The sequence below is a fragment of the Maylandia zebra genome, linkage group LG3 (genome assembly GCF_041146795.1).
Source record: "Maylandia zebra isolate NMK-2024a linkage group LG3, Mzebra_GT3a, whole genome shotgun sequence".
NCBI lineage: Eukaryota > Metazoa > Chordata > Actinopteri > Cichliformes > Cichlidae > Maylandia > Maylandia zebra.
This window is the reverse complement of record NC_135169.1, coordinates 827,559-854,756: the sequence shown is the minus strand read 5'-3', so window position 1 is coordinate 854,756 and position 27,198 is coordinate 827,559. Positions and strand designations below refer to the sequence as shown.

At 42.8% G+C, this 27,198-nt stretch overlaps 1 protein-coding gene across 1 annotated transcript in view; it reads right to left on the bottom strand.

Moving 5' to 3' along the window:
• Nucleotides 1-528: 528 nt before the first annotated feature.
• Nucleotides 529-27,198, bottom strand: part of LOC112430728 (uncharacterized) — a 37,793-nt gene continuing 11,123 nt past the window's right edge. The window contains exons 2-3 of the mRNA XM_076878253.1: nucleotides 4,834-4,936; nucleotides 529-4,460 (exon numbers count right to left, since the gene is read on the bottom strand). Coding sequence (XP_076734368.1) covers nucleotides 3,345-4,460; nucleotides 4,834-4,851 — 1,134 coding nt within the window. The 5' untranslated portion in view covers nucleotides 4,852-4,936 and the 3' untranslated portion in view covers nucleotides 529-3,344. The remainder of the gene's footprint in view (nucleotides 4,461-4,833; nucleotides 4,937-27,198) is intronic.

Here is a 27,198-nt window from a genome sequence, read left to right as displayed (position 1 = left end):
TTCAAACAAACCTAACAGAAGTGTGATGAATGGTACAAACCCTGCACTCACTTCTTAATTACCTGGAAGCACCTTAAAGACAACTGGCCCCTCTCAACTGCGACAAATCATCTGGAGAAAAGGTAAGCATAGGAGACCAAACACTGAGGAACAAATCCTCGTTTCATCCTATGATAACAGCATTTTCACCATTTCAGCCAATTCCTTTTGCACAATTTGTCTCTTGTGCTTAGGCAACCTGTAGGGCCATGAACGCACTTTCCAGGCTGTGTTTCAAATTGGTGCTGCATGAGAGTCTTGCAGATGGTCGGGGGATGAACACATCTGCAAACTACTGTTGCAATGCAGGAACATCTGCTTTATTGGAACGTGTGAGATGCTAATCACAATGCATCTTAAACACACTCATGTTAAAACTTCATGCCCACATCTTGTTTTTAAGAAAAATTAATCATCTTTTCCTTGAAGATCATTTCAGTTTTTAATGAGCTGCAGGAACCGTGCCGAGAGCAGCCAAGTCTCCTCCTCTGATAAACCTCCACATGTACCACTGAAAACATTTAAATTAGTTTGAATCGGAAATCATGGCTCAAACTACTTGCTGTGAGACCATTTCTTTATTTTTCACACCAAACTGTTTAATAAACTTTACACAGAGTTCATCAAATATAACTGATGCTTTAACAGTATCAGGATTTCATAATGCAAACTTCAAATCAAAAGGAAAACAGCTGCAGAACATGTGGATCAAAATGAATTCATTAAAAAAAACAACGTGGACTTCAAGGATACAGTAAATACACTAAAGTGAAAGGAGGAGCCAAAAATAGATGTTTAATAGGATTTAAATTAACTAAAAGTAGTCACCTGTGATCTTTAAAATGGTTCTGATGTGTGCTGCTGTTTTTAACTTTTAACAGTTCTTTGCTGCCACTGTGAATATTGTGTTCTTTCCCTAATTAAATAAAGGTTACACAGCATCACTGCTCCATCTTCTGGGAAAAAAAAAGGTATTACATGGAAATACAGCCCAAAACCAGTTCAGCTTGAGTTTCTTTTTTCTGGACATAAAGGCAAGGCAAGGCAAGGCAAGTTTATTTGTATAGCACAATTCAACAACAAGGTGATTCAAAGTGCTTTACAGAGACATTAGAAACAAAAACAAATAAAAAGCATGATTTAAAATTGATTAAAACAAGCAAATAAACTAACTAACTAATTAACAAACAAACAAACAAAACAGTATATAAAATCAAAACAGATAAAATCAGAACAGTAGATAAAATCAGTAGTTAAATGTAAGTTTTGAAATTTAAGCTTAAAAGTGTGGATTTGGTGCTTTATTCAAATGCAGCTGAGAACAGGTGAGTCTTCAACCTGGATTTAAATAAACTGAGTGTTTCAGCTGATCTGAGGCTTTCTGGGAGTTTGTTCCAGATATAAGGAGCATAAAAGCTGAATGCAGCTTCTCCGTGTCTGGTTCTGACTCTGGGAACTGATAAATTTCATAATAAAGTGTTGTTTCAAAGCTGGTGAACAGATTTAGTTCATTTTGGAAGTTTTAAGAGCAACTGCTGTGAAAATATTTGCTTGTTTTGGGAGAAAAGGATTTAAGAGAAGATTTTACCACAGCAAGAGTTTAAATATGAATGAAGGATTGAAATTTAACTGAGGTGAAACATGCAATGAATACATAAAAAATAAGTTAATTTTGGAAAAGCTAAAAAAGTTCAAATAAAAGAAATGATTTACATATCCATATTTGATTTTTGATAGAATACCAGTTTGGTTAAAAAAAAGAAAGAAAAGACATTCCTATAACTTTAATAGTACAACTACTAAACACTACTGTGTCCTAAGGGAACAAAGGTTAAAATGTAACAGGGATAACATTTTAGAGAATTAAAATCCCTCAAAGGAAAAAACAAACTTGTTATGCATATCTATACATGCAGCTTCCTAAATGTAACATTCAGGATTATTCACTGCAGGTCCAGAAATCAGAGCTACCTCATCAGATCCAAGTGTGACATCAGCTGACACTCTTTACAGGAGATTCCATCTGAACTCTGTGGAGCCTGATCTCAAGGTTTTTAAGTCTGAGCCTGAAACCAGAAGAGGATCTTTCTCTCTCTTCAGATTCATTGTGATCCAGTGATTTCAGTCCTGCATGATCAGGCTGATGTTTGCACAGAGCAGATAATGAAGTGAAGGTTTTTGCACATTGGTAACAGTGAAACAGTTTATTTACAGCGTGGGATCGTTTGTGTTCGGAGTATGAACTGAGATTCCTGAAGCTCTTGTCACACTGGTCACAGCTGAAGTTCACTTCCATGTGTGTACGTTCATGTTTGTTACGATGACCTGATTGTGAGAAGCTTTTGTCACAGTGTCTGCACTTGTATGGTGTCTCTCCTGTGTGGATTCCCTTATGCTTTTTCATTGAGCTCACGTGCAGTGGTGAAGGATGACCCACACTAGTCACAGATGTGCTTATTGAACACACTGTGGAAGAGTTCATGTATTTTTAATGTACTTGGTGTGTGGAAGCCTCTCCCACATTCTTTGCAGTAGTTCATTTGTCTCCAGTGTGTCTACGTTGATGTGGATTTAGGTCCAGTTGATGATTGGAAGTTTTTCCACAAAGCTTACAAAGAAACGCTTTCCCACCACCACAGTGACGACAGGGCTGAGAACTGGATCCATCTGTGTTGCTCTGCTTTATTTATTTTTATCCTGAATGTCGCCTGAAACAAAGAGCATCTCTGCCAACGTCCAATTACTTTTACTGTTTACATTATAAGACTGAGCTTACTGAACAAAAATGACTCTTCAATTTTCCAAACAATTCATTCAGTATAACTCCGTAAGTTTACTGATCAAACTTGTTCCAAACAGTCAGGTTAAAAATACAGGATAAAAAGGTAAATACATCCTCACAGTAACTGCACTTGTAGAGTTACTTTCTGGTGTGGATCTGTTGGTGTTTATTCAGCTGATGTGGAGATTTAAAAGTCTTCTCACACAGGTCACATTTATAAGGTCTCTCCTCAGTGTGGCTAAACATGTGTTGTTGTAACTGTGCATCTGTTGTAAACAGTTTCCCACACTGATCACAGCGGGAAACATCATTTTTAGTGTGAATGCGTAGGTAACTATTTAGGTACTGTTTTTCACTGAAACGTTTTCCACAAAAGTCGCAGCTGTACGCCTTAATTCCAGAGTGGGTAACTAGATGCTTCTGTAAGTTTCGACTTTGAGCAAAAGCTTTACCACACAACTCACAGTAGTGTGCTTTAACTACAATGTGGATGAGTTGGTGTTTTTTTTTTTAAGCCCAAATGCTACGTAAAAGACTTTCCACACAAGTCACAGCTGTACGTTTTAACTCCACTGTGGATGATTTGGTGTGTTTTTAAGCTTCCAGCGTGGGTAAAAGACTTTCCACACAAGTCGCAGCTGTAAGGTTTAAATCCACTGTGGATGATTTGGTGTGTTTTTAAGCTTCCAGCCCGGGTAAAAGACTTTCCACACAAGTCGCAGCTGTAAGGTTTAACTCCACTGTGGATGAGTTGGTGTGTTTTTAAGCTTTCAGCCCGGGTAAAAGACTTTCCACACAAGTCGCAGCTGTAAGGTTTAACTCCACTGTGGATGAGTTGGTGTGTTTTTAAGCTTCCAGCGTGGGTAAAAGACTTTCCACACAAGTCGCAGCTGTAAGGTTTAACTCCACTGTGGATGATTTGGTGTTTTTTTAAGTCTCCAGCCTGGGTAAAATCCTTTCCACACAAGTCGCAGCTGTAAGGTTTAAATCCACTGTGGATGAGTTGGTGTTTTTTTAAGTTTCCAGCCTGGGTAAAAGACTTTCCACACAAGTCGCAGCTGTAAGGTTTAACTCCACTGTGGATGAGTTGGTGTTTTTTTAAGTCTCCAGCCTGGGTAAAAGACTTTCCACACAAGTCGCAGCTGTAAGGTTTAACTCCACTGTGGATGAGTTGGTGTGTTTTTAAGCTTTCAGCCCGGGTAAAAGACTTTCCACAGATGTCGCAGCTGTAAGGTTTAAATCCACTGTGGATGATTTGGTGTTTTTTTAAGTCTCCAGCCTGGGTAAAAGACTGTCCACACAAGTTGCAGCTGTATGGTTTAAATCCACTGTGGATGAGTTGGTGTGTTTTTAAGTGTCCAGCCTGGGTAAAAGACTTTCCACACAAGTCGCAGCTGTAAGGTTTAACTCCACTGTGGATGAGTTGGTGTGTTTTTAAGCTTTCAGCCCGGGTAAAAGACTTTCCACACAAGTCGCAACTGTAAGGTTTAAATCCACTGTGGATGAGTTGGTGTCTTTTCAAGTCTCCACCCCGGCTAAAATCCTTCCCACACTCATCACAGCTGTAGGTTTTCTCTCCTTTTCTTCTGTGAGGTTTGTCGGCCTCCTGAGAGCGCTGACTTCTCGCTCCATGTTGGTCCTGCAGTGACAGAGATACAAACAGAGGCAGTGAGTGAAATGCAGTCGTGGAACAAACTGTAACTCCCTCTATTAGCGGAATCAAACATGTCAACAAACACATTGTAGGTGTGTTTCCACCACCTTCTGGTCATAGTATCACATTTCAATGATGTGCTACAATGACAGTTGTAATGAAAAATACATATTGAAGAAATATTGATAAGTGGAGAAAATATTTTACTCATAAAAAATTGAATCAATTTTTGATATTGTTGTTTCAATGTGTGCCGATAAAAATTATGTTTGTATCTTCTTGTAACATCTGAGTTGGTTTTTAAAAACCAACAAGCTGTGCAGTTTCAATAACAGTGTAACTGTGATATTTTTCTCACCTTCTGTGTTGAAGTCATTTTTTCCTCTGTAGTGGCTGAGCTGAGTCCAAATGGCTGAAATTGTTCCTCTGTTGCTCCACCAGACTCTTCTCCTGTTACTCAGCTGGGACACAAAAAGTATATGTATTTTATCCCTGATAAAATTTTTTAAAAAAGCAGAGCAAATAAACATGACTAAACTCCTCAGTGACAACAATACCTATGAAACTTCAATGTGGAAACTGAGAAGCAGCTACAACAAGAAAGTCATCAGTTGTCACAAGAACCTGAAAGGGAAAAAGCCACTGACCCCCCTGCATATCACTGCCTTTACCCAGTGGATGCTACACCCTGTATATATGGACTTCTATAGATCCACAAGTCCGGCTCACACTCAATGGTAGCAGTACCACCTGAAGCACCTCATTAGAGTCCACCTACTCCACCCAGACAACCCACATGGAAAGGATATATATAAATCTTATAAAGTTTGTGTCCGTCTTGTGTGAAACTTGTATGAAAAGCATACAAGAGTGAAAACAGATATAAGACCCCTTGAAAATTATATAAATGAAACTTCTATTTTTTGGATACTTACTAAAACAATACATGAAAGTAATGAGAAAGTGGCCACTTTCATGAGTAAATCATATAATTTTTTATTATTTCTTTTCCATATGGGAAGGTAAAGGGTGGTTGTATGTAGGGATGGGTATCGTTTAGGTTTTATCCGATACCAGGGCTGCACGATTAATCGTTAGAAAATCGCGATCTTGATTCATACTTTTGTGCGATCTCATTTCCAAATGACAACGATTTTAAAAAAAAGAAAAAAAAAGACGACGACTGTACCGCATTTTGATCCAGGACGTAATCTGCATGAAAACAAGCGCTCACTCTTCCTGCTCAACAAATGACAAGGGCGGAGCCTTATACCACGTGATACAGAAGCTGTGCCGTGTGATGCTAAAATTAGTAGGGAAAAAACAACGGAGAGCACGTCAGGGAAGACAAGAAAGTGACAGGAGAAAATCCATCCCGGTCAACCACTCAAACATCAATAACGGGAACCTTATACAGCGCTTCCCTATACCCGTCGAACTCCCGCAGGCACAAAGAAATTACAGAGGCCATTACTTATCACCTGACCAAAGATATGGCTCCCATCAACACTGTGCAAAATGAGAGATTTAGGAAAATGATCAACGCCCTAGACAAACGCTACACAGTGCTGTCCCGCAACTATTTTTCTATTGTTGCACTACCTGCTCTATACACGCAGTGTCGAGCAACGGTGGAGACGGAATTTCAAGCAGTACAACATTTTGCGGCAACATTTTGCGAGACATTTGTTGTTTTTATGTTTATATATTGTTTTTATGTTCAGTCTCAACTGTTACGAAGTTGATGTGCAGTTAATAAGTGCAATAAATATTTATATTGGAAAAGAAAATTGTGAGAGAATCGTGATCTCAATTCTAAGGAAAAAAAATTGTGATTCTCATTTTATGCAGAATCGTGCAGCCCTATCCGATACCAGTACCAAACTGGTACTTTTGAAACTGTACCAGTGCTTAAACAGTACTCAAACTGGTGCTTAAAGAATGGAGAACACAAAATTGGTCCAAAACCTTCTCATGTTCAGCTGTTTTTTTTGTAGAAAGATAACAATGTTAGCCTTTTCTGCAGCCATAGGGCATATATGGTATCACTCTTGGCTAGAAGCAGTGCTTAAACAATGGAAAAAGGCAAGGCAAGGCAAGGCAAGTTTATTTGTATAGCACAATTCAACAACAAGGTGATTCAAAGTGCTTTACATTGACATTAGAAACAAGAACAAATAAAAAGCATGATTTAAAATTGATTAAAACAAGCAAATAAACTAACTAACTAATTAACAAACAAACAAACAAACAACAGTATATAAAATCAAAACAGATAAAATCAGAACAGTAGATAAAATCAGTAGTTGTGAAGTAGCATAACATAAGCAGCATGAAAGGTGATAGGAAGACAGCATCTGCAGACCGTTCAAGTTTCTTTTAAGTGTTCTTTATTTTCTGGCGTCGCCCTTCAACAATTATCTCAAAAAACATAAGAAACCCTGAGTCAAAATCTCACCTGCTTTATATAGAATTCCTACTCACACCTGGATCTCATTAACCTCTACATTGGGAAAACAGGGTAGACTAAATAACACGGTCTAGACAAAGAAACAGGAATAAAATCATTTTTCCACTTAACAAACTCATTCACCCAACTAAACAGTTTGAAAAGTCAATCTCTTCACCTAATCTGATTCATGAGGTTATTTTAAATGAAATAAACAATTTTACACAAAATAAACACCCCTTCATTTGGTTACACCCAATTGACATGATCAGTGACATCATATCCTATAAAATCAGGAAGTACTGGGGCGGCTCTTCCCACATACCTGCTTTACACATAGGACCTGTCCTAAGGAACACACAATGGTAAGTATAACCAAACTACATAAACAAATGAAAGATTCAAATCAATTAATGATGAAGTGACATTTAGCTTTAAGTACATTTGCACTGATGACATAAATATAACCAATGCTACCACAAACAGACCCGGGATAGTATGTAGAGCTAAGGTTACATGTGCTGTGTTTACATTAAAGCATTATGATAGACTATGGGATAACAGAACACAAAATAACAATATATGCAAGTGACAAATGGCAAATGAATTCTGTCCTAGCCACTTTGTCACATTCCCCCCCCCTTAAGTCCGTTACTCTTCATAGGAACGGGAAAGAAAGTCTGCCACAACATTCTTTTTCCCCGCTCTATACCGAATCTTAAAACAATATGGCTGCAGTGAAAGATACCACCTCGTGATTCTTGCGTTGGTGTCTCTCATTCTGCTCATCCACTGTAAAGCTCGATGATCGGTTTCCAGCACAAATTCACCTCCCAGTAGATAGTATCTCAGAGTGTCCAAAGCCCATTTTATTGCCAAAGCTTCTTTTTCAATTGTGGAATACTTCATTTCTCTGGGGAAGAGCTTACGGCTTATGTACTGCACAGGTCTTTGGTCCTCTCCATCACCTTGCAGCAACACAGCTCCCAGCCCAACTCCTGAAGCATCAGTCTGTACAATAAACGGGCACGTAAAGTCTGGACACTGCAACACAGGCTCATTACACAAACAGTTTTTCAAATCCATGAATGCAGCCTCACACTCTGGAGTCCATTTAATTTTGTTGGGGCATGATTTACAAGTTAAATCACTAAGAATAGCTGATCTGGTAGAGAAATTAGGGATGAAACGACGATACCAGCCAGCTAAACCCAGGAAGGATCTCAACTTTTTCTTTGTAGTCGGAGGAGGACAAGAGGCAAGGTTCTCGACCTTACTCACCTGAGGGCGGATGACCCCACCCCCAATGACGTATCCCAGGTACTCCACCTCGGTCTGTGCAATGTGGCATTTCCCAGGGTTGATGACTAGTCCAGCTGTTCTGATGCGTTGCAGGACATCAGCCAGATGTTTCACATGGTCCTCCCATGTCTCGCTGAACACCACAATGTCGTCAATATACGCTGCTGCATAGCCATCAGCTCCTTTCAGAACCAAGTCCACCAGCCTCTGGAACGTGGCTGGAGCTCCATGTAGTCCGAAAGGCATAGTTCTGAAACGATAAAGTCCGCTGGGAACCCTGAATGTAGTTAAATCCCTTGAGGACTCTGTTAGGGGGACTTGCCAATAACCTTTACAAAGGTCGAGTGTTGTGAGGTACTTGGCATTACCCAAGCGCTCAATCAATTCATCCACTCTTGGCATAGGATATGCATCAAAAGCAGAGACAGCATTAAGTTTTGAGAAGTCAACACAAAATCTCTGTCTTGCATCATTTTTCTTGGGGACGAGTACCACAGGGCTACACCACTCACCTCTAGATGGCTCTATAATCCCTGTTGCAAGCATTTCTTCCACCTCCTGTTTCAATGCTGGCATTAGCTTTGCTGGAACTCTGGAGGTGGTATCCCTGATGGGTGGTTGATTCGAACAACGCAGGTGTATGTCATGCTGAATAAGATGGGTGTAGCCTGGCTTTGTGCTGAAAAGCTCCTGTGGCATTATGGCCGCGAGCTCCTCCTGCTGTTCTGGTGATAGATGGCTCAAATCCGGAAATAGCTTTTCTTCAGTACTGGTGGGAAAGAATTGCTCTTGAGGCTCTTCTTCCTGCAGTACAACACGAGCCCACAACTGAAGTGATTGCTCTGGCTTCTCAATCCACTCCCTCAACATGTTGACATGAAACACCTGTTGCTTTTTCCGACGATTCGGCATGTTGAGCTCATAAGTGACAGGACCTGCTTTCCTGTTTATCACAAATGGCCCCTGCCATTTGGCTAAGAGACTGCTTTCAGTGGTTGGCAAAAGGAGCAACACTTTTTGTCCTTCTTTAAAGGTCCTCCTGCGAGCTGTCTTATCATAGTTCTGTTTTTGACGTCGCTGGGCACTTACTAGGTGACAATGAGCCAGTTCCTGAAACTGTTCAAGCTTGTCCCTCATTTTCAACACATAAGAGAGGGAAGAGCACTGTTTTTCAGGGCTAGCTTCCTCCCAAGCTTCCCGAAGTACATCCAGTGGACCTCTGACATTATGGCCGTACAAGAGCTGAAACGGAGAAAATCCAGTTGATGCTTGTGGTACCTCTCTATAGGCGAAAAGCAAAAATGGAAGCCATTGGTCCCAGTCTTTTCCCGATTCTCTTACGAACCTCCTCAGCATTGATTTCAGGGTTTTATTAAACCTCTCAACAAGTCCATCAGTTTGTGGATGATAAGGGCTCGTTTTGATTCCGGTAATTCCCAGAAGTTTGTAGACTTCTTTCAACAGGTTGGAAGTGAAGTTTGAGCCTTGGTCTGTCAAGATTTCTTTGGGAATACCCACCCTTGAAAACATCTGTATCAGACAATTAGCTATTTGGCGGGCTTTGACCCTTCTCAATGGGAAAGCTTCAGGATACCTTGTTGCATAGTCACAAATCACTAGAATGTACCTATGCCCTGAACCACTTCTCTCCAATGGGCCAACAATATCCATGGCAACACGAGAAAAGGGGACGTCTATTACAGGCATAGGAATGAGTGGGGCTCTGTCTCCTTTCCTACTTGGGGCTGTCAACTGACACTGTGGACATGATTTGCAAAACTGGGCAGTGTCTGAAAATTGCTGTGGCCAAAAAAAACGAGTTACCATTCTGGAAAAGGTTTTAAGATGTCCTAAGTGGCCTGCCCAAGGAACTGAATGAGCCAACTGCAAGACTACAGGTCTTAAGCTTTTGGGAACAACCAACTGGTCACCAACTTTGCTACGACGATATAGTCGTTCATTCTTAACAATGAATACTTCCCGTACTCTGTCTGTAATCTGTGTTGATTCTTGGGTGCTCTTAGCAAACAGAGGTGCTAAAGAGGGGTCCTCCCTTTGGAGTTGGACAATATTGCTCGGGACAACCAGGAGCTCATCGATCTCTGGTTCAGGAAGTGACTCAGCAATTTCTGTCCCCCTCACTTTTTCCTGTCTTCTCTGCATTTTACTTTTCTTTATATGCGGCCTACTTGGTCTGTCAATATCTGGAATTTCACTGTCTGCATAGGGCAACTCACTCAAACCTGGCTCTGACTGAGAAGCTTTATTACCAGACCTAGTGACTACTAGCAGACCTTCACATGCAACATGCAGATTCTTCTCTTCTCTGTCCTTCTCTGTCTTTGCTAATAACTCCCCAAGAATTGGCATGTCCCGGCCCAACACAATCTGGTAGGGAAGTTTATCCATTACTCCAACTGTAAGTACGTACTCCTTTTCATTAACTTGAAGGCAAACATTGGCAATAGGATAATCAACATTATCACCATGAACACACCAGACTTTAACTTTACCACAAAATGTGGTGTCGCTAGGGAGGCAATCTTGCCTGACAAGTGTGCGGCTACTGCCTGAATCCAAGAGGGCAACACACGGTTTTCCCTCAATGAAAACACAGATGGTGTGCTCCTGATCACTGGAGGGTACTAGAGACTCTGTTTCTTCCTCTAGCAAGTCAAAACACTGTGGTGAAAGACACATGTAAGTCTTACTGACTTGCTGACCTGGGCAATCTGCCTTAAAGTGACCTGCTTGACCACAGGCATGACACACCAACGGGCCTCTCTGCTTTACTTCTCTAGCGCGGCTACTGCTAGTGATTGGGGAACTTTGTTTAGGGCTTTTAGCTTTGTACCCATTCCCACCCCCTGACCTACCCACAAAAACATTGGCTGAACTGGGTTTTCCTACCATGTACCCTTTTTGTGGGCGTCGGGCTGCAAGAAAAGCCTCTGCCATCTCTGCAGCTTCTTTTGAAGTGGTGGGGTTGCGCTCTTTCACCCAGGTCCTCAGCTCTGGGTTAAGAACTCTGAGAAACTGTTCCATCACTATGACATCTCCTATTTGGTCCTTTGTCTTCTCCTTTGGAAGCATCCACTTTTCATATAGGTCTTTAAGGCGGGTTCGCAGCTCTTTGGGTGTCTCATCATCCTTCACCGTCATGTTGCGAAATCTGGTTCGGTAAGTCTCAGCACTTATTTCAAATTTTTCAAGAACGGCGGTTTTTACCTTATCATAGTCCATTGTTTCTTCAGTGTCCATAGCAACATATGCCGCACGTGCTTTACCACTAAGAAGTGGAGCCAGATGCAGTGCCCATTCTTCTTGTGGCCACTGACATCCTGTTGCAATCCTCTCAAAAGTGGTTAAATAATGTTCAATATCTTCATCCTCACCATAGGGCTGCATCTTCGGGCCTTTCCAACCGCTTACTCTGCCCAGATTGGATGAATGTGGTGCTGCGGAAGATTCAGGGGGGTTTCCTCGCTGTTGAACAGGTTGCTGCACCTTTTGCCGCACTGAGGAACTCAGAGGCACTCCGGAATCAGCTACTGCACCTTCCCACAGCATCTGATGCTCCCGGCGCTCCGACTGGACCTCCTGCTGCAGTTGGCTGAACTGGTGTTGCATTCTATGCCACCGTTCATCCTGGCGTTGTCTGTCCTGCTCCCATTTTGCCTCACGGTCAGCCTGCTGTTGCATCAGGCCTTTTAATAAAGTTGAGAGCTCTGAGAGACTTTGTGCTTCCGTGCTGTGCTCACCCGTAGCTTCTAGCAGGTTGCCATCATCTTGGGCCTCCTCTGGGGGAAAATCTGTTGGCCCTTGAGGTTTCCTTGACTTGGTTGATTTCTGCATTGTTATCACCTATTGGCCTGGAGCCACTGCTGCCACCATTTGTGAAGTAGCATAACATAAGCAGCATGAAAGGTGATAGGAAGACAGCATCTGCAGACCGTTCAAGTTTCTTTTAAGTGTTCTTTATTTTCTGGCGTCGCCCTTCAACAATTATCTCAAAAAACATAAGAAACCCTGAGTCAAAATCTCACCTGCTTTATATAGAATTCCTACTCACACCTGGATCTCATTAACCTCTACATTGGGAAAACAGGGTAGACTAAATAACACGGTCTAGACAAAGAAACAGGAATAAAATCATTTTTCCACTTAACAAACTCATTCACCCAACTAAACAGTTTGAAAAGTCAATCTCTTCACCTAATCTGATTCATGAGGTTATTTTAAATGAAATAAACAATTTTACACAAAATAAACACCCCTTCATTTGGTTACATCCAATTGACATGATCAGTGACATCATATCCTATAAAATCAGGAAGTACTGGGGCGGCTCTTCCCACATACCTGCTTTACACATAGGACCTGTCCTAAGGAACACACAATGGTAAGTATAACCAAACTACATAAACAAATGAAAGATTCAAATCAATTAATGATGAAGTGACATTTAGCTTTAAGTACATTTGCACTGATGACATAAATATAACCAATGCTACCACAAACAGACCCGGGATAGTATGTAGAGCTAAGGTTACATGTGCTGTGTTTACATTAAAGCATTATGATAGACTATGGGATAACAGAACACAAAATAACAATATATGCAAGTGACAAATGGCAAATGAATTCTGTCCTAGCCACTTTGTCACAGTAGTTAAATGTAAGTTTTGAAATTTAAGCTTAAAGTGTGGATTTGGTGCTTTATTCAAATGCAGCTGAGAACAGGTGAGTCTTCGACCTGGATTTAAATAAACTGAGTGTTTCAGCTGATCTGAGGCTTTCTGGGAGTTTGTTCCAGATATAAGGAGCATAAAAGCTGAATGCAGCTTCTCCGTGTCTGGTTCTGATTCTGGGAACTGATAAAAGACCGGATCCAGATGACCTGAGGGAGCTGGATGGTTCATACTGGGTCAGGAGGTCATTGATGTATTTTGGTCCTAAACCATTCAGAGCTTTATAGGCCAGCATCAGGACTTTAAAGTCTATCCTCTGACGGACAGGCAGCCAGTGTAAAGACCTCAGAGCTGGACTGATGTGGTCCACTTTTTTGGTCTTAGTGAGGACTTGAGCAGCAGAGTTCTGAATGAGCTGTAGTTGTCTGACTGATTTTTTAGGTAGACCTGTAAAGATGCTGTTACAGTAATCAAGCCTACTAAAGATGAATGCATGGACTAGTTTTTCCAGGTCCTGTTGAGACATCAGATCTTTTATCCTTGATATATTCTTGAGGTGATAGTAAGCTGACTTTGTTATTGTCTTAATGTGTTTTTCTAAGTTTAGGTCTGCATCCATCACTACACCCAAATTTCTCGCCTGGTTTGTGGTTTTTAGATGTATAGATTGAAGTTCTCTGGTGACCTGTAATCGTTTTTCTTTGGCGCCAAAGACTATTACCTCAGTTTTGGTTTTGTTTAGCTGGAGAAAATTGTGGCACAACCAGTCATTAATTTCCTCAATGCATTTACCAAGAGCCTGTACAGGGCCTCGGTCTCCTGGTGACATTGTGATATATATTTGTGTGTCATCTGCATAGCTGTGATAGTTTATTTTGTTGTTGTTTATAATCTGTGCCAGTGGGAGCATGTAGATGTTAAACAGAAGGGGTCCCAAGATGGAACCTTGGGGAACTCCACATGTGATACTTGTCTGCTCAGATGTGAAGTTACCTATTGATACAAAGTATTTCCTGTTTTCTACGTATGTTTTGAACCAGTTTAGTACAGTTCCTGAAAGACCTGTCCAGTTCTCCAGTCGTTTGAGTAATATGTTGTGGTCAACTGTATCAAATGCTGCACTGAGATCCAGTAAAACTAAGACTGACATTTTTCCACTGTCTGTATTCAGACATATGTCATTGAACACTTTGGTCAGAGCGGTTTCAGTGCTGTGATTCTGTCTAAAACCTGACTGGAAGGCATCGTAGCAATTATTCTGTTTTAAGAAGTAACTGAGCTGTTGAGAAACTGCTTTTTCAATGATCTTACTTAAAAACGGGAGATTTGAGATCGGCCTGTAGTTGTTCATTTGTGTCTTGTCAAGATTGACATTTTTCAGTATAGGTTTGATTACAGCAGTTTTTAGTGATGCTGGAAACACACCTGATAATAAAGAAAAGTTGACGATCTGTAACAGGTCTGACTCTAAAGTCTTTGAGACCTTTTTGAAAAAACTTGTTGGCAGGACATCTAAACAGCAGGAGGAGGAGTTCAGTTGACCTAAGATGTCCTCCAGGTCTTTGCTGTTAATAGGTTGAAACTGTTTCATGGTGTTTAAACAGTTTTTTGGTGGACACAGTACATATCCTGGATCTGCTGTTGATGTACCAATTGCTTGTCTAATTTTTTGGATTTTTTCAGTGAAGAATTTGGCAAAGTCATTGCAGGCCATGGTTGAATGAAGTTCAGCTGCCACTGACACAGGAGGGTTTGTTAGCCTGTCAACTGTAGAAAATAAGACCCGAGCATTATGGCTGTTTTTAGTGATGATGTCAGAGAAGTAGGACCTCCTTGCATTCCTCAGTTGTAAATTATAATTGTGAAGTTTCTCTTTATAAATGTCATAATGAACCTGGAGGTTTGTTTTTCTCCATCTGCGCTCAGCTTTCCTACACTCTCTTTTTTCATTTTTCACCAGTGTGGAGTTTCTCCATGGAGACTTTTTCCTTCCAGAGATAACCTTCACCTTAATGGGAGCAATAGTGTCCATTACATTTAACATGTTAGCATTGAAGCTATTGACGAGCTCATTGACTGACCCTCTGGACAGGTCAGGTGTTAATGGGAAGACCTGGTTAAAAATTGCACTACTGTGTTCAGTTATACACCGTTTTGTGATCACTGTTGTTGATATATTTGTGTGGGCTGAGATTTTACTTTCAAAGAAAACATAGTAATGATCAGACACGCCCACATCAGACACAGTAACCTTTGAAATGCTCAGGCCTTTGGAGATCAGTAGGTCAAGAGTGTGTCCTCTATTATGTGTGGCCTCTGTTACATGCTGAGTCAGCCCAAAGTTGCCCAGAGTGTTACTCAGGTCTTTAGTCCCTTTGTCCTGAGGGTTGTCCACATGAATGTTAAAATCCCCAGCAATAATTACACAGTCAAAATCAACACAGATCACAGACAGCAGTTCACTGAGGTCATTAAAAAAGTCTGTGCAGTATTTGGGAGGCCTGTAAACATTAAGAAACACAACTTTGGATGGGGCCTTCAGCTGTAAAGCCACATATTCAAAAGACTGAAAACTTCCAGGAGATAGCTGCTTACATTGAAATGATTCATTAAATAAGACAGCAACCCCTCCTCCTCTCCTGCTCACCCTGACCTCACTGATAAAACTGTAGTTAGGAGGGGTCGTCTCGATGAGAACAGCTCCACTGTTACTTTGGTCCAACCAAGTTTCAGTTAAAAACATAAAATCAAGGCTGTGCTCAGTGATTAAATCATTAATTAAAAATGTTTTCCCAGCTAGAGATCTAATGTTTAATAAAGCCAACTTAAGTGTTTTAGAGGTATTACTTGTCCCCTCGTGTTTGGGAGCAGTCTGTGGCACACAAGGTATGTTTACTATGTTTAAAGATCTTTTAGAGTGCAGCTCTCTGTGTTTTGACCAGGCCACATGTCTCCTGTCACCTAAAAGTACAGAAATTTTAAAACCTTCTAGTAAACAGGGTCCCAGCTTCTCCTGGGAAAAGTCATCACTGCCATAATCCTCACAGCCCGGACCCTCCACACATCACACATCAGACTGCGGAGACAGGGCATGAAGAGGAACTAAGGGGGGCGAGGCTGGGCAATGTGACTTCGATTGCTCTGTTGAGGGTGGGGCTCGATGGCGAACCTTTGGCCGCTCTGGTGGGGGGTTTATGGGGGACAAAAAGGGATTGGGACGGGGGGTAGATCTGAGCCCAGCATTGACCCGCTCCATCATCTCCTCAGTGAATTTCAGGTGTGGGGAGGAGGGAGAAAGGGAGGGGGAGGAGGGTGATGGCCTGTCAGGGGTTTGGGGGACTGGGGAAGGTCGTGGTCCCTTGTCCTGGTCGTTGGTGTTGTTGAGAGAGTTGGAGGCAAATAGGGACCCCTCTTCTTGCCTTAGATGTCTCTCCTTTCTGAGGCTCTTCCTCAGATGCCATGGATGTCTCTCCTTTCTGAGGCTCTTCCCGGGTGGGGGCAAATGGAGCTCCTCCTCAAGGTTTCTGCTGGGCTTTGTCTGTTCTTGGAGTACTGTTTGTTCCTCTTTATGAGATAACTCCTCGTTTATCTCAGCCTTGGCACCAAGCACAGATGGATGACGTATGGAATAAAACAAGTTGGAGGTGAACAGTTTCACCCCTGACTTGTTAAAATTAAATCCATTTGCTTTGAACAGATGCCTGCGTTCCCAAAAAATATTAAAGTTGTCGATAAAATGCACTGAGTGGTCAGCACATGCTGATATAAGCCATTTATTCAGTGTAAACAACCTGCTGAATCTCTCGTCTCCTCCTCTGACCGGCGGTACAGGTCCACTGATGAATACAGCTGCATTCAGAGAGTTTACAGTATTTAGTAATCCAGTAAAGTCCCATTTCAGAACCTCCGACTGTTGTTTGGACACATCGTTTGACCCTGTATGCAGAACAATGTTTGTCACAGTTGGATATTCATCTGCAATTTGAAGAATTCTCTCCTTCAGGTTGTTGACCATATCGTTAGGAAAGCAGAGGACTTTAGTGTTCTTACCGCACATCCTTTGTACATCCTTTACGGCAGAGTCACCCACAATCAGAGTTTCAGGCCTAGCCTTTAGCTTTCCCTGTGGCCTTTCACTTTTCAACAGATTTTCAGACCTTATTTCGCTGCTTTTAGATGGATGGTTGTCCGATATAGATCCAGGGTCCTTTGATAGTGGAGCAAATCTGTTCTGCAGTTTCACATTCAGTTGTTTTGGAGGTTTGTTGTTAACCTTCCTATTCACGGTTGTCCAGTCCTGTTTCCTCCCGTATACAGGGGTAGAAGAGCTTCTCTGTCTCGTAGGAAGTGAAGGCCAGTCGGTTTCAGAGATTTCAGCTCGCTGTGCCCTGCCTGTGATACGTCCTCCCCCTTCCAGGAGACATGATTTATGTCTTGGTTTTGCACCAAGACAGTCTAAGGGGGGATTATCACTTGAGGATTTATAATAATGCACAGAGTCTACTTTCTTGGTCATGTTATCTGTGCTCCTTAGCTGTGTACTAGCTTGCTCATCGCCATTGTTTTGAATCAAAGGCAAGGTTGTTTCATTTCCACACAGTCCATTTACCTCCACGTTTACTTCTAAGCGATGAATTTTTGTCTCCAGTACTGCAATCTTCTGCAGGAGGCTGTGGTAGTCATCTGTGGAGAGGGAAGGCATCTTGTTGCTAGTTAGCCTAGCGGTTAGCACCTTTCCAGGCTATTGAGGCTGCTCGGTGCCCAGACGCTGTAATCAGGCTTCAGCTGTGTCTAGGCCACAGACACACGGAGCGCTGAGGACAAGGTAACTGTAAAAATGTTGCTGTTTCTGTTAAGAACACTTTAGTCCTAATGATCTATAAGTGTCCAGAAGTTATCGCAGGTAAGCTCACACGGAAAAAAGGGAAAAAAGGGAAAAAAATCAGCATAAAAATCAATAAAAATCAATATAAGAAGCAAAGCATTCAAGAGCAAAGAGATGAAGCGTCCACACTCACAAAGGGAAGGAGCAAAGTTTGTCCAAAAACCTCTCATGTTTAGCCGTTTCCCATTTTTTCTTTGGTCATTTTAGCCTTTTGGCCAGGGTGAAGGGAGTATCTGCCATCAGACAAGAAGAAAGCCATGTAACTATGACGGTGTTTGCTAGTTCACCTTACATGCATTAATGTAATAACGTGGTTAGCCTACTCAACGTAAATTACACACGAACAACATTAATCTACATATATTGTTACAAATATATGTAAGAACTGAGCCAAATTTAGTAATGCCAACAAAATGAAATAACAATATTTGTATCTTATATATGATACATTCTTCCACAGGAGCTGCTGATCCAGTTCTACACTGCAGTCATTGAGTCTGTCCTGTGCTCCTCCATCACAGTCTGGTATGGAGCAGCCACTAAACAGGACAGGAGCAGACTGCAGCGGACTGTACGGGCAGCAGAAAGGATCATCGGCACCCCCCTGCCCTCCATCCAGGATCTGTACCTCTCAAGAACCAGGAAACGGGCAGGGAAAATCATCACAGACCCCTCACACCCTGGACACAGACTTTTTGATCTGCTGCCCTCTGGCAGACGGTACAGAAGCCTGCAGACCAGGACCACCCGACACAGGAACAGTTTCTTTCTCCTCGCCATCTCCCTTCTTAACAGTTGACCTGTCACACTGCTCCCACTGCCAGACTGCAACTGCACCTTATGTACATTTTGTAGTATTCATTCCACCTCATTCATTTCTGTATTTTATGTATATAAGTTTAGATTAGTTATTTATAGTTGGTTTACACAGCTTTGTGTATGTATGTGTATATATAGACACGTGTGTGTGTGTGTGTGTGTGTGTGTGTGTGTGTGTGTGTGTGTGTGTGTGTGTGTGTGTGTGTGTGTGTGTGTGTGTGTGTGATTTACATTGCTGTGCTTGAGAGCCACCATCTACTGAAACCAAATTCCCTGTATGTGTCTGCACATATACCTGGCCAATAAACACTATTCCGATTCAGATACATCTATATATACACTGTCAAAGATACTTGTCTTTGAGTGAAGATTTAAGGTGATAGGACATAAATAAATGCAACTTGAATCTTTACTGAAGCTCAGTATTTGACACAGAGTTCAAGTTCAATGCTGTAATAACTAATAATGATTAATATAATAATAACTGTAATATTGGCAGTATAATATTTACATCACCAACATGAGATGATTTTAGTCTCATGAACAACATTAGCTAATTGTTATTTACTAGCTAATCTTAAAATGACTGTTCAGGACAGAAATGAAGCCCAACAATCATGTTTTTACAGCTTTAGATACTCAACAAATCAAACAAAGCTCATAAAAAAATAAACAGATGAACAAAAACTGTTTCTATTCCATTTCAAACAATGCTGTATGAAACGTTTCAGCGGTTAGTATCAAAAAACAAGTTACCAGGTTTGACAGGCTCATGCCCACTCACGTCAGACCACTGGCTTGTGCCTGTCCGTTCGACAACCTCGGACCGTCCAAACCTCTAACTTCCACCCCAATACCACAGGACGAGCCCCCAAGCTGTTACGAGTTCAAAATTGGGGATGGAGACAAGAGAAAAAAACCACAATAACAACACTGGTCTGGCCGGGTTAAGTCAAACGATGATTTTAATGATCTACCTGTTGAATTATTTCCAAAGTGTGCCAAATTGGACATGATTAAATTAAAAGTCTACTCACTGAAATTACTGGTAGAGGGTCTGTTTTGATTTTGATGAGGATCCGCGTGTGTCTAATGCAGTTAAAGTCGGTTAAGAGTATTTAATGAAGTTGAAAAAGTATGAAAGAAATGCTGGGTTAGAGTCCCAAGAAATTGAGTTAAAGGCTCAAGTAGTTTGGTAGGGAATTGGTCATGTTGTTGGTTAAAGTCCAAATTGGTTATAAGTGTGGACCTGTGTGATTATAAGTGAGGGAAAGGCTCCATTGACCTCTAGGTTGCACTTGCCTTAGTCAGACTCTTGTTTTAGGGTGTTGACTGTTGTTTCAAAGTGTTATAAATTATTATAGGACGGCAGTCGGAAACTGCTAAGAAGCGCATAGCCCGGAGGTTACGCTCCCTCCTGGCCATGGACGCGCGGTCTTGACCTGTCGGCGAACAGGGTTAGTTCAGTTTGGCTTATCTGTGGGGTACAGGGCATCATGGAATAAGCTAGGAGTTAGAGTCTCCTCACCGTTTGAAACGGTGTGATGTGCTTTTTTGGACACAGTTAAATTGAGTTAGGAACTTTAGAAATTAGGCCATAGGTTGTTCTGGAGGAAACAGATACTGGTTAATTGATTACAAAAAAGTTAGACTTTCTTCGGTTGGACCCGTTAACTTAAATTTGTCGAAATTTGTTAGGTGCTAAATCTGTCAGGCCTGTCAGTGATTGTAAATATAAGACGTCTTTGTAATATAAAATAACAGAGCTTTGTGTGAGACTGTGTGTGGCGTGCAGCTGCAGCGCTGCGAGCTATTTTTAGACTGTGTGTGAACATGCAAATGAGGTGGCTGCTGTGAAGCGCACAGAGGAGTTTTGCTTGCTGTTTAGCGTGTTATTGAGTTTTATAATTATGATTTGTAAATAATGATACATGCCTGTAATTAAAACGCTGATTTTGCTGATTATAATATTACAAATAAGGTTTTGAATGACTAGGGTGAATGTTTGATGTTTGGCTGGGTTTTGATATAGAAGAGACAAATCATGTATGATTTAGACCGGCACTTCAGCCGGCATAGTAAGATTGTGATGAAAATGATATTAAATAAATCTCTTAGTGTGTTGATACAGGTGGCTATGGGCCTGGACCAACTGCCCCCACAAGCACAGCGGCCGAAGCAAAATTATAGTAATGGAAACCACACTCAGCAAGAATCAGCAGCTGTGGAAAAGACAGCAGCTAGCAGAGAATTAAAGGAGAAATTAAGAGAAGTTTTTAACACATAAAATTGGGGCCAACAGACTTGTGGAAGTTGGGAAGGTGTCCGGAGCATCACAACAAAAGGTGAAACAAAAAACACACACAAGCAGAGTAATGTGAGAGAGGCACGTGCTAGAGGAATGCCTCGTTTGAAAAAAAAAAAAAAAGAAAAAAAAAAAGTTAAATTAACCCACCTACAAACGCACACACGTGCAATGAAGAAACAGCTTAAATTCATGAACACGTGAAGATTTTCCAGCAAGTTTAAAGCAGCGAAACTTAACATACACCTGTTGTTAAATAATAAAGTTTATCCACTACTAACAAATAAACTCTCTGGGTTGCAGGACAACAACTTAACTTCAAAAAAGACACTGGCCCAACCCGGGGTAGCGGTCATGTCCGGTTGGGGGCTCTTTTCTGACCGTTTCCTCGTGGCTGCGTGCAGCGGGGCTAGGGGAGGGTTTGTGCTGACTAGGGCTGCCACAAACGATTATTTTGATAGTCGACTAGTCACCGATTATTTTTGCGATTAGTCGACTAATCAGATCATCATCCATTGGACGTAAAACGTACAGCAGCATCTGCTCTTATATAACTATCATTAGCTTACAGCTTTAAGTGTTTAAGGTATGTGCTAACTAAAAATAAAGACAAGATGATAGTTTATTAAATTTTAATGAAATTTGCAGATTGTTTCGGTGAAGTTTAATAAACTCCTTGCTTTCTAAAATCTAACAGGACACCGGAGTATATTCTCAGCATCTCACACTTCTGATAATCAGCTGTCTGCTTGAGGTTTATTCAGCTGTGTAAAAACTATAACTTTAATCGGGCCTCGGGGACTTGGGTCCTGGTTTGTGTGTTGCTGGGGTTGTGGGCAGGTGGGTGCGTGGGGGCCCATCCCTGGCACATGGTGCCGCCGGTGTGTCGAGTCACCTGGGGGGCTCTTCAAATGGTGGGGGAGATTGTCACACCTTGCAGGAGCTTTCCTCCTTCAGCCTCTCCTCAGGAACTCTCTGCAGGAGGAGGAGATACAGGAGAGGTGGAGGAAGATCTCAGCCTGGGCGTCTATCGTCTCATGTAATCTGGAAGATGAGTGGATGGGGGGGGGGGGTGCAGTTTTCTCTGTGGGTGGGGTTGGGTGGACTGTCCCGGGCTCTGTGGGGCCGGGGGGCGCTGCTGCGCTGGGCCCCGGTCTGGATGGGCCTGGGCCCCCTTTACCTGGCGGGTCGCAGAGTATGGGAGTGCCTACTGGGGTCAGCGGGGGAGCTGGCCCCAGGGAGGGGTCACCTGCCGCTCCCTTCCTTCTCTCCCCATCTCCAGCTGCCTCCCTCTTCCCGCTCCACCACAACCACAGCCTCCCTGCTGCTGCGGAGTCGGGGCGGTCTGCCTCTCCCCGCCGCAGGGAAAAGGGTAACACCACCTGGGTCTGGGTGCAGTTCCCCCCTCCAGGGGCAAGGGTACCTAGACCCGGTTTGTAGAGTACGCTTGGGGAGTGTGATCGTGTATACAGCGTCTCTTTATGTCTGTCTCCACATCGGTTGAGTGTGAAGTGCACATGAGAGCATGAGGGTGGGAATGGATGTTTGTGTCTGTGTGTGCCTGTATGTTTGTATCTATATGTCAAGTTGGGTATCAGACGCCACCTCTCTGGGGACATCTCAGGCCTCCAAACCTTGGAGGGCCTATCTCCACCCACCACCACTTCCCCTGCCGGTGGCGTACTCCCTCAGGTGTCGGTGCGTTGGTGGTTCTTTGTGTCTGGGGGTGGGCATCCAGGTACACACCGGCTCACTCCTTGGCGGCCGCTTATCGGGGCCTGGAGCCTGGGGCTCGCTCGGACCACTTCGGAGGTGGGGTGCCCCCGGCCTCTCGGCCTGGGGCTCGGTCACTCAGGCACAGCTGGCTGCCAGCGGAGCTCACGGGCACGTCACTGCAACTCCCCTGGCTTCTGCTCCGCGGCTGCTGAATGAGCCCTCATCTGGGACTCTCCTCAGCTCTTACTGGGACAGTGGCGCGGCTGCCCCTCTGTGGGTCTTCCTTGGTCTCTTGTGTTCTGGGGGCCTCTGGATGTCTGGAGTTTTGATCTCCTCCATACCTGCTTGATACCATAAAGGATAGGGCTGTGGCTCCCCACACTCCCTAGCAGATCATTACATGGAGAAACCTTTGGAATGCAAGCATGCTGATCCACACAGGTATGCACACAGGTGTACACATGGGTATTCACAGACGCGGACTACAGCTTTCTTGGCTGCTGCCTCAAAGCACATTGTGCGCTGTCTATCTTGCGTGCTGCACAATATCGTTTATTATTTAGTAACTATTGATATTGATTGCTAGCTAGTTTATTGTGATGGTGCTTTTTTTTTTCTTATTATGTTGCTGCAATGCGTCCTGTCATAGAACCCTCCAACGCATAGTGAGGGCTGCAGAGAGGATCATTGGTGTCTCTCTCCCCTCCCTCCAGGACATTTACAGCACCCGTCTCACTAAAAAAGCCCTTTGCATAGCGGCTGATCCCACGCACCCAATGCAAAGCTTCTTCAAGCTGCTGCCGTCGGGGAGGAGACTGCGGAGTCTCCAGGCCAGGACCAGCAGGCTGAAGGACAGCTTCATCCATCAGGCTGTCAGGAAGCTAAACTCCCTCCCGATTCTGCCCCCTCTCCCCTCTCTCCTCCACGGTCTCACTGAACTCTGTCACACACACTCACACACACACACACACACACTCTCTGACTCACTCACTGGCCTGCACCAGTTACCAGTCACTTTGTGGAGCATTGGACTGCCATTACCTCATAAGACTTTGTGATACACTATCTCTTACCGTACATTACTAAATCTCCATTTGCACTATTTGCCTATTTGCACTACTCTGCCTGGTTTGCACTCAATGTCATTTACCCTTATATTGTATATTGTATAGCTTTCTTGTTATATGTAAAATTGTATTATATTATTTAATTTTTTTTACTTTAAAATATTTTACTTGCATTTTTAATCACTCTTATATTTAAATGTTCATTTTCTATTTTATCTAGGGATTGAGAGTAACGAAGTTTCTATTCTCTGCATGTCCTGTACATGTGGCAGAATTGACAATAAAGTTGACTTTGACTTTGACTTTGTGTTCGTTTTGTTTTTTCTCTTTATGCTTGATTACAGGCTGCTTTGTCGGCCCGGAAAGCCGAGGCTGACCTGGACTCCTGCTCTCCCCCCTACCATCTTTGCTCTCTCCTCTACCATCTTTGATGTGACCCTGACCAAATGCTACAGCAGCTGGACCCACAACAACAACCTGAAAATGTCAACAGTGCTGCAGGAAAACGATCTCATGCAGCGGAGACGGAGAGCGTTAAATCCAAGGCCCGTTTCACTACACGGGGAGATTTCCAGACAGCTTCAGCTGACAGAGCTGTGACGAGACGCCCATTAAGCCCAGATGAAAAGTGAGGCCGAGCAAAAGAATGCTGACCTTAACAACTCTGCATTAAAACTGTGCAGGACAGTGACGGACCAACACGGACGTTCGGGCAGCAAAAAGGGCGTGCCAGAGACAGGAGGAGGTCAGGAGGCACCTTGGAATGAACAAAAGCACCAGGAGAAAATAAGCTGAAGGCACAGGTGTCGGGGCTCGGCCAGGAGCTGACCTCTGAGAAGAGCCGAACAGCAAAGCTGTAGAAGGCCGTGGAGCAAAGCAAGGGAAACATCAATGGACTTCATTCTGACTTGTACGGAGAAGACTCTGAGGTTTCTGCCCTCAGTAAGAGCTCAAGGCATCAGAGCAGGAACTGAACATGGCTCAGGAGGAGCTGGCTGATAATCGAACCCATCAGGCTTGGAGTCCCAGACACAGGACTTCGAATCAGGCCGGAGCTTGCTGGAGCAGGAGGTCGCCAAACCTGACGAAAAAGCTCCAACAGCAGGAGCAAGCCCTGAAGGAGCTACAGAAGCAAAAGGGTCAAGTTAAGGAGGAGCGGAACAAGGAGAAGATGCAGGATACTGGAGAAAAGGACTGCCTCAATTGGGGCCAGAACCAGTATGGACAGAACTTTGAGCAGCAGCACCAACGGATGCAAACGGACTGAAAAGGAGGAGGGCAGGACCCCAGGGCACGCTTCAGGCCGTGGTTTACCCAGAACACCAGAACAGGAAAGTGATGAACATAAACACCCACATCTACATGCACTGACTCAGAATGAAGAGAAACACACATATGCACATATGCACTTGTTGATTGAGTGAGAAATGACACACACACACATAAATCGAAATGCTGATTCAATTCACTGAGAAGTGATCCACACACACACGCTGATGCAATGAAGAATGCTTTACTAACAAATGCTGCACATGTAACCCACATAAAAATAAAAAGAACTGCATCTTAAATTCCAACCGGAGTGTGTCCGTGAAGGCATCGCGACGCGTCGTGACGCACGCCACGCCGCGAGTCTGCACGTGCCTGTTGTGACCAATCATATTCGCGAGGCACCGATATATGCCTTCCGGGTTGTCGTCTCGAAAAGACGCGGGGGAGAGGCGTTAGCGGATGGAAGCAACAGGTACGTGGGGCGAGCGCTTTTCGCTGTTTACTAGCTTGACTTGTTTTTGAATTAATTGTGGATTGCGTTCAACAGTATTTTGATACCGCCGCGGGTAGATGCGTGGGGCTCGTATGTGACATCGCACGTAGTGAATGGTGAGTTGAGCCTGAATGTTTGTTTGTATTTGTAACCTGTATCAGTATGCCAGTGCTATTAGCTGATGGGATAGCTAAGGCTGAGGCCTACTACATTACTACTACTCTCACTTTACGTGGCTGTAGTTTTGTTATTAGAGATTGTTATTTATTTTAATTTATTACAATGGTTGGATATGTATTTGTTGTATATTGGTATTTTCTCATGAACTTTATTGTGTACACTGGAACTAAAGCTAGCTTGGGAAATTTAGATGAATTTTGCTAATAGTGGTCCTGTGATTATAGTGCAGGCTAGTGGTGCCCTGGAGAGACCACAGCGACACCACTACCTTGGATGGCGAGCTAGGCCCAACGAGCCAGAACCCCAGCTACAACTTCCTGCGGTCTGGTAGGAGGCTGCTGCGGCCTACACTCTCCCCCCTGGTTTTCAGTCCCCCAAATCTCACTTTCGAGATCTCAGTCTTGGAATCTCAGTTCTGATCATCACACTTCCAATTTCAACCTGTTACAGACTGTCATACGCGTTGGACTTATATCAATCATGAAATAGCAACTTTATGGACATTGTCTGCCGGGGGTTGGAGGAGGTTGCTGCACCGCTGTGCAGCGGATATTTTACAAGCTTGAATTATGTTTTATCTTTTTCCTGTCTGCAGAATTTATAAATATTGGTATTTGGTAATTGCACTTTATTTTCACTATAAATAATAACTGTAATCACAATATCTGTGGTTGTATGTTTATTGTACTTCACTCACCTCCTAGAGCCGAATCTGATATCTTCTGAATTAGCCCAACTACTCATAACCAACTTAAATTATTTTAGCTTATGTACTTGCTACACACACAAACATCCAAATACGGAGTCTGTTACAACAACAAGAACCCATTGATTGTTTATTGGTTAAATGGATTTCATGCCACCCAGAGGGCATCTGTGTAGATTTAGGGGACAAGGATTAGTGAATGTCCACAAACAATTCACCAAGCCTGTAAAAGAAGGGTGGATGTTTTGTCTTGCTTTGTTTTGTTTTTGCAAGAACAGAAGGATGATAGAGACTAAGGGGGGAGGCTGTAGCTTCACAGGAGTGTGAACTGCAGACTTAACCCTTTGGTTGCTAATTTTGAGTTACTGATGTTTACATTAAGAAAATTGTGTTTTATTAGCTGTATTTCGATTAATGTATCATATTATATGGTTGGGAATGTTAAATGCTAAAGTGAAGAAAAGGTTTGATTTCACTCATAAGTGAGCAGATTATTATTAACCATAGCGGGTCACTGTAAAGAGTCAATCAACTTTTATAGAGATAAAAAACAAAAAACCCTAATAAGCCTAATTCTTAAAGACCCCTCAAATTATTTACTAGATGTTTATTTTTGAAAATTAATAAAAATCTGAGTTTAACAAAACATTTTAAATGTAAATATCAAGCTTACCTTTCTTTCTTCCATAAAATGTGCTTGTGGGCATGCCAGCCATTTTGAAAAGGTGGGAAAAACAATTGGCAAGGCCACACCCACACATGTGATATAATGTTAAAGGTACTGTTGTCCTCTCTAAGAAACATCAGGACTTAGAGGAGTGGCAAGTAGAGTAGGAGA